The sequence below is a fragment of the Mandrillus leucophaeus genome, unplaced genomic scaffold (genome assembly GCF_000951045.1).
Source record: "Mandrillus leucophaeus isolate KB7577 unplaced genomic scaffold, Mleu.le_1.0 Scaffold58, whole genome shotgun sequence".
Taxonomy (NCBI): Eukaryota; Metazoa; Chordata; class Mammalia; order Primates; family Cercopithecidae; genus Mandrillus; species Mandrillus leucophaeus.
In genome coordinates, this window is record NW_012106252.1 from 544,004 (window position 1) to 550,588 (window position 6,585).

General features: G+C 62.1%; 1 protein-coding gene across 1 annotated transcript in view; it reads left to right on the plus strand.

The window, feature by feature from the left end:
- The first annotated feature begins 6 nt into the window (after nt 1–6).
- The window catches only part of PLEKHH3 (pleckstrin homology domain containing, family H (with MyTH4 domain) member 3), an 8,794-nt gene continuing 2,215 nt past the window's right edge, over nt 7–6,585 (plus strand). The window contains exons 1-11 of the mRNA XM_011999022.1: nt 7–555; nt 2,533–2,588; nt 2,929–3,008; nt 3,107–3,298; nt 3,385–3,542; nt 3,651–3,771; nt 4,553–4,859; nt 5,382–5,589; nt 5,817–5,953; nt 6,241–6,373; nt 6,540–6,584. Of these exons, the coding sequence (XP_011854412.1) occupies nt 394–555; nt 2,533–2,588; nt 2,929–3,008; nt 3,107–3,298; nt 3,385–3,542; nt 3,651–3,771; nt 4,553–4,859; nt 5,382–5,589; nt 5,817–5,953; nt 6,241–6,373; nt 6,540–6,584 (1,599 nt within the window). The 5' untranslated portion in view covers nt 7–393. The remainder of the gene's footprint in view (nt 556–2,532; nt 2,589–2,928; nt 3,009–3,106; nt 3,299–3,384; nt 3,543–3,650; nt 3,772–4,552; nt 4,860–5,381; nt 5,590–5,816; nt 5,954–6,240; nt 6,374–6,539; nt 6,585) is intronic.

The window sequence follows — 6,585 nt, forward strand, 5'->3', positions numbered from 1 at the left end:
GGCCCCGGCCACCGGACGCCCTACCGGACACGACCCTCCCTGGAGCTTGGACAACTGCCCACCTCGGACGCTGCACCGGACACTGCCCCCCACAGGGCTGGACACTCCAACGGACACTACTTCCCAGCTCCGGACATTGCTCCCTCCTCTCCCGGGGCCCTGGACGCTTTTCCCCCTCCCCCCTCCGGGGGCCCAGACACTGAGCCCCCCTCAGCGTCTGGCTATCGTCCCCTTGCACCCCAGCCCAGGACACTGCCTCCTCCCTGTGCTCTTCTCCCTCCTGCTCCTCCCACCTCATCTTTCCCCTGCTCGGGTCGGAGCCCCGCCAGTTCCTCCGACCCCCTGCTGCTCGGCCGCGGCTGCCCGCGCCCCCATCCCCGGCTCCTCGCCCGGATGCCTCTCCCCGGGGGACTGTGGTGGCTTCTCTGCTGCCGTCGAGGCTTCACTCTTCTGCACCGGGACTACGGGGACGGCGAGCTTAGCGGGGACGGGGACGAGGACGAGGACGAGGAAACCTTTGAGCTACGGACCCCGAGTCCAGCGGGCGGCGGGAGGGTAAGTCCCGGGGGTTCGGAACCTCGTCTCAATCACTCTGTCTGTAACCGGCCGTGGAACTCGCTCCAGCCTCCAGCCACACGCTGCGCGCTTGGCGAACTAGGGACGTAGGGGAGGTTTTTGCCTGGGGGCCAAAGCCCCCGGGAGCTCTCGGAGTAGCAGCCCTACTCGGGATGTGCCTGTGGGCCTCCCGCCGCAGGCTGGGCGCTGTCCACCTGCTGGGGGCCCTGAGGCAGGGGAGGCGTCACGCGTGGCCCGACCTGGCCCTGCCTCTCCCTTCCCCGCTGGGCCCGCGTCCCATCCCGTCTCCTTCCGCCTCCGCCAGCGCCGAGGAATGTGGCGAGGCCGGCTGGGCAGCTCGAACGCCTGGGTCCCCCTCCGCTCCCAGTTCGCAAGCGCTGAGGCCAGATGCGAGAGCTCCCGTTGCGGAGACCTGGGCGAGGGGGAGAAGTCATCCCAGGATTGGGGTCTGTGGCGGGGACCCCACGGAGAAGGAGGTGGGGGCTCTTTGAGGACCCCTCCTCATTACCCTGCCACTCAGGACAGAACTCTCGGCTTTCCCGGGTGAGGCTCCTGGGAAACCCCTGAGGGAATGGATGGTGAGGGACACTGGACTGCTGCCTGATTTTGTCGAATCTCCCCGTGGGGAAACGGAGGCACGATTGGTGTGGGAGACCTCCATCCCCTGACGTCTCCTCCCCCATCCCCCCTGCACACTGGCGGCCAGACTCCCGTGTGCTGTGGCCCAGGTCAGGCTCCCATCCCCCGCGCAGGGGTCCCCAGCAGGCCCAGTGGCTCGGTGCCCGGGTGGGGCGGGCTGCGCCGCCGGGGCCGGCGCCAGCACCTGGCGGAGGCGGAGGGTGGATAAATATAGAGGGGGGGAGGGAGGGAAGCAGGGCACTGCGATTAGGGGAGTTAGCCTAAGAGGGTGGTCAGTACCTGCCACATGTGGTGTGGCTGATAGCCCCACTCAGACCTTCCAGAAAATAGGTAGAGGTTCACATAGAAAAGGCGCAGGACCCAGGCGTCCCCAAGCTTCCCGCTTGGGCAGGGTCGGCTTTACCAGGCCATTGCCTCCCTCATGCTCCACCTCAACTCCCCCTTTCCCGGAGCCTGGGGACAGGTGTCCCTGGCCCCCTCCCCCACCTCCCCCTCTTGGCTCTAGCAGTCTGGGAGCAATATGAGGATGGCACGGTTCCCCGCCTGGCTGGCCTCCGGGTTGCGTTTGTGGCCTCTCTCAGACCCCAGTCTACAGTTGAAGTTCCAGGACAGGGGGAAGGGAGGGGGAGGGGGAGGGCAAAACCCTGAACTACACCTGCCTCCAGAGGGTGTGCCATTCCTCAGTCTGGCCCGCCCTTCCTAAGCCCCAGAAAAGGGGCAGGGTCTCTGCTCACGGTTGAGTCTCAGGAGAGTCTATGGGAGAATGTAAGACGCTTTTGGAGAAAGCCCTATACTGAAAGGGCCCCCTGCCCTTCATTCACCTCTGTGCCTACCACCTGTCCTGCCTTGGCCAGGGAGGCAGTGTGGGAGAAGGGAAAACGAGGAGGAGAGGGTGCCTTGGAGCCTGGCAGAGCGAGCTAACCTCTCCTTTTTCAAAGATGGGAAAACTAAGGCCCAGAGATGGAAAGAGACTTGCCCAAGGTTCCACAGTGAGTGAGTGGTGGAGCGGGAATTGGAACCCGGGTCTCCTGACTCTCTGTCCAGTGCTCTTTCCACCCGACCTTACCCTTGATTGTATCTTCAAAGGGTGACTGAGAGGAGCCTTGGCTCCTTAGCTCCTGCTGTTCTGGAGAGCTTGTCCTGTTGCGATAGGCGGGAGGGGCGAGCCCAGCGGCTCCAGCGCGCTCCACCCCAGTCACGACCCCACTCTGTGATTCCTTCCTCAATCCCCTGAGCAGCACTGTCCTGAGGGCAGAAGGCACGAACCTTTCGCAGGAAGGGCTTTGACCCTAAGGGCTTCCCCGCCTGTCTCCCCAGGGTCCCCTGGAAGTGACACTGACTCAGCCGGTGAGGAGCGGGCCTGTCTCCAACAGGTGAGCTACGCCCCTACGTCCCATAGTCTCGAGACCCCAGCCTGTTCCCGGGACCCCCATCCTCACTGTCTCCTCTAGCGGTTGCGCAATAAGGGAGAGGCCCTACGCCGGACGCTGTGGTTTGGCTGGGGTCCCGGGGGGAGGTCCGACTGGGGGCGCGGGGAGAAAGAGGGGGGTCGGGGCTATTTCTGGTGCGAGGTCAGAATGGTCCAGCGGTTCCCACAGCCTGGGGGAGGGGTGCCCAGCTTGGGAGCAGACACCCTTGCGGTCTGGGGAACCCCTACAGAGGAGCCCCCTAGAGGCGGAGTGGAGGCCCAACCCTCCCTCCCCTCTGGCCCAGGCTGCAGAGCTGGGAGGAAACTTGGAGCCTCATCCCGGAGAAAGGGCTGCCGGAGGACGACCCAGACATCGTTGTGAAAGGTAGAGACCCCCCCTCAGTGCACTCTGGAGGTCCCCAATCCCAACCCTCCAGAGACTGTGTCCTACTGATGTTCCTTCCCTCCCTCTCCTGCCCCCAGGTTGGCTGTACCGGGAGCCCCGCGGAGGAGGGGCGCGACCCTGGCTGCCCCCGCGCCGAGCCTGGTTTGTGCTCACGCGAGACTCCTTGGATCAGTTCAGCAGTAGCGGGAAGGGGGCGCGGCGTCTCGGGAGCCTCGTGCTCACCAGCCTGTGCTCGGTGACCGGCCCAGAGCGCAGGCGTAAGGAGACAGGTGAGACCTCCTGGGGACTCTCTTACCTTCCTGGGCAGGGGCCCCAGCAGACCCTAATGGCCCTCTCCGGCCTCTCTTTTCCCCAGGTCTGTGGTCAGTGACTGTGTCTGGTCGGAAACACAGTGTCAGCCTCTGCTCCCCACGCCAGGCAGAGGCTGAGCGCTGGGGGGTGGCATTGCGGGAAGTGATTGCCTCCAAGGCACCCCTGGAGACCCCCACCCAGCTACTGCTCAGGGACATACAGGTAAGAGAGGACACCAGGGAGAGCCAGGAGAGTGGTGGACCCCAAAGCTTTCTGGGCTTGTGAGGAATTCCCTTCCTCATCAAGGTGACCCTCTCCCTGTTCCCCTAGGAAAGTTGCGGGGACCCAGAGGCAGTTGCCCTCATTTACCTGCGGAACCCGATTCTGAGACACACTAGTGGAGCCTTGTACGCCCCGCTCCTGCCCCTGCCCTACGGAGTCAGCGCCCCAGGTGAGTGGTCCCATGGCCCAAGTCCCCTGGATGGGATGGGGTGGATCAGAGGTAAGAATCTGAATCCCTTAACTGGCAGGGACCTAAGCATCCTTTAGGGGCCTGCCAGTTCCTCACTTTTCAAAGGATTAAGGTGAAACTGGAAGCTGGCCAGGGTGGAGGGGAGGAAGCCAACACCCACAAAAGGGTCCTCTTTGACCACCTTCTCTATGGCTTTCATTCTGACTTCTGATTGTCCTTCAGGAGTTTGTACATTCTCCTATTTTTTCATTATACTCTTGAGACCATGCCATATTACCTTTACAAGTGGTATAAAAGCTACCACTTTTGTAGAACGTGCTGGCCTCATCCAATTGTACTTCTCCCTAAATGGTTTAGTGACTGGCCCAGGTCCTAAAGTTAGAGGATTAAAGGGTGCTGGGAGAGGAACCCGGGTTTTCTGGCTCCTAGTCCATCCTGTTTTCTGACCTATGGTGGTGAGCCTCAGTATCCAGTTACAGAATCTGGGGTGTGAATCTACAGCCCTTCAGCCGCCCCTCTCCCTAAATCCAAATCCAGGCTTAGTGGGATTGGGAAGGGGATTCCTGGGAGGCAGAGGTTAAGAGTCTGGCTTCGTGGGACCACTGCTTTCCCTTCACTCTTCCTGTCGTTCGTACCCTCCTCTCCCTGCCACCCCATCCCCTTATATTCCCTCTGACTTTCCCCTGGTTCACACCTTCCTCCCAGGGCGCAGCTCTGTGTTCCCTTTCCAAACCGTCCCTCCGCCCCCACCCTCCCACAGGTCCGGGCTATGCACCCCTGCGCGAGGAGGCGGTGCGGCTGTTCTTGGCGCTGCAGGCGCTGGAGGGGGCGCGGCGCCCCGGGCCCTTGATGCAGGGTGTGCTCCAAACCTGCCGGGACTTGCCCGCGCTCCGGGATGAACTCTTCCTGCAGCTGGCTAAGCAGACCTCGGGCCCTGCAGGCCCCCCCGGGCTCCCGGCTACCCAAGACCCTGCGACCCTGCGGTACTGGCAACTCCTCACCTGCATGAGCTGCACCTTCCGGCCTGGGGGAGCTGTGCGGGGGCACCTCCTGGGGCACTTGGAGAGGTGAGAGGGGCGGGGCGGGGGTTACGGCCTAGGCAGGAGCTACCGGGCTGGGAGAGAACGAAAGGTCTTTTGCAAAAGGTTTGGTAGGTAAAGAACCCAGTAATACATACAGTGCCTTTGTGGAAGATACAAGATCCTATCTCAGTTGTGAGCGGATGAATTACAATAAAACGCCCCCCTTGGGCTGAGGAATTATGAAAAGGCTGCTTTTCCTCGAGCTGATGCAGGCCAGCGCCAGGGCTTAGGAAAATGTAGTAAAGTGGCTGGATTTCGATTTCAGGTCGAAGGAAAATCACGCAGACTTTCGGAAGTGGTGGGAGCAGTTGGGAGAAAGCTGCCAGGGGACTTGAAAAGTAATTCAGCTCTATGCAAAGCACTGGGGATAGATTTAGAAGAGCCTTCAAAAACTTAAGTTGGGGCGGGGAGGAAATCGGCTAGATAAAATAAACTATAAGAGAAGAAGGCAAGAGGGAGGGGAAGAAAAGCCCTTGGAGTATTGATCCTTGGGTTCCTCCCAACCAGGACCGAGCAGGCACTCCCGGACTCGGAATTGGCGGAATATGCGCGCTTCATCCGGAAAGCCCTGGGCCGGACGCGCGGCCGAGAGCTGGTGCCCTCGCTGGCGGAGATTTCCGCGCTGAGCCAACGGCAGGAGCTGCTGTGTACCGTGCACTGTCCGGGGGCTGGTGCCTGTACTGTGGCCATCGACTCCCACACCACGGCGGGGGAGGTGAGGCCAGAGAAAGGCCCCATGACCTCCAACCCACCCTGCCAGCTTCTCACGCTTGTCTCACCCGCTTCCTGGACCCTAGGTTTGCCCCGAGTCTCAGATTATTTTGGTAAGGGAGGGAGTGGTGGTGACAGGACTAAGAGACCCCTTCTAATTGAATCAACCCCTCCCAGAATCCTGGCAAGACCCCTGAGTGGTCTGACTTTCCCCTCACTCTCCTCTTCTAGGTGGCTCGAGAGCTGGTGGGGCGGCTGGGCTTGGCCCGCAGCCGCAACGCATTCGCACTGTACGAGCAGCGAGGGACCCAGGAGCGAGCCCTGGCTGGGGGGACCCTCGTGGCCGACGTGCTCACCAGGTTTGAGAAGTAAATGTCCAGCCCCAGCCCTGCTCTCTATTAGCCCGTCCACTTCTCAGCTGAGGTCAGTCGCTAAGCGGACATTATCCAGCGCTTGCCCCTGGCCCTGCGCTGTGGTGTTCGCTGGTTTACAGACGGACCTGCCTGCCGCAGGTTTGCAGTCCGACTCCAGCCTCACATCCGCGGTGGGCTCCGCCCAGGCCCCGCCCCAAACATATGGACCCGCCCCCACCCCGAGCTGCCCTAGCTGTGCGGTCAGGCTTCTGCCTAGTGCGGCGTCCGCTCCTCTTCTGCAGCTTGGCCGCGGAGGAAGCTGGGTTGGAGGACTCGCCAGACTCCGGGTGGAGACTATGTCTGCGTCTTCACGGACCTCTGCACCCTGAGGGGCTGTCCCCAGACGGTCACGAACTGCCTTTCCTCTTTGAGCAGGTGAGGCTCTCCGGCGTTCACGCCTCCAAACAGACCCCCAAGCCTGAACCCCTGGTTTTCGGGCCATCTCATTACTATGGCAGCCCCGCGGGAGGCTTGACTGGAACCTAGACCTCCTCAGATTCCGAGAGGCGTTTTCGCCTGACGCCGGGTGCCTCCCCTGCAGGCTCACGCTCTGCTGCTGCGGGGCCGGCCGCCCCCACCCGACGACA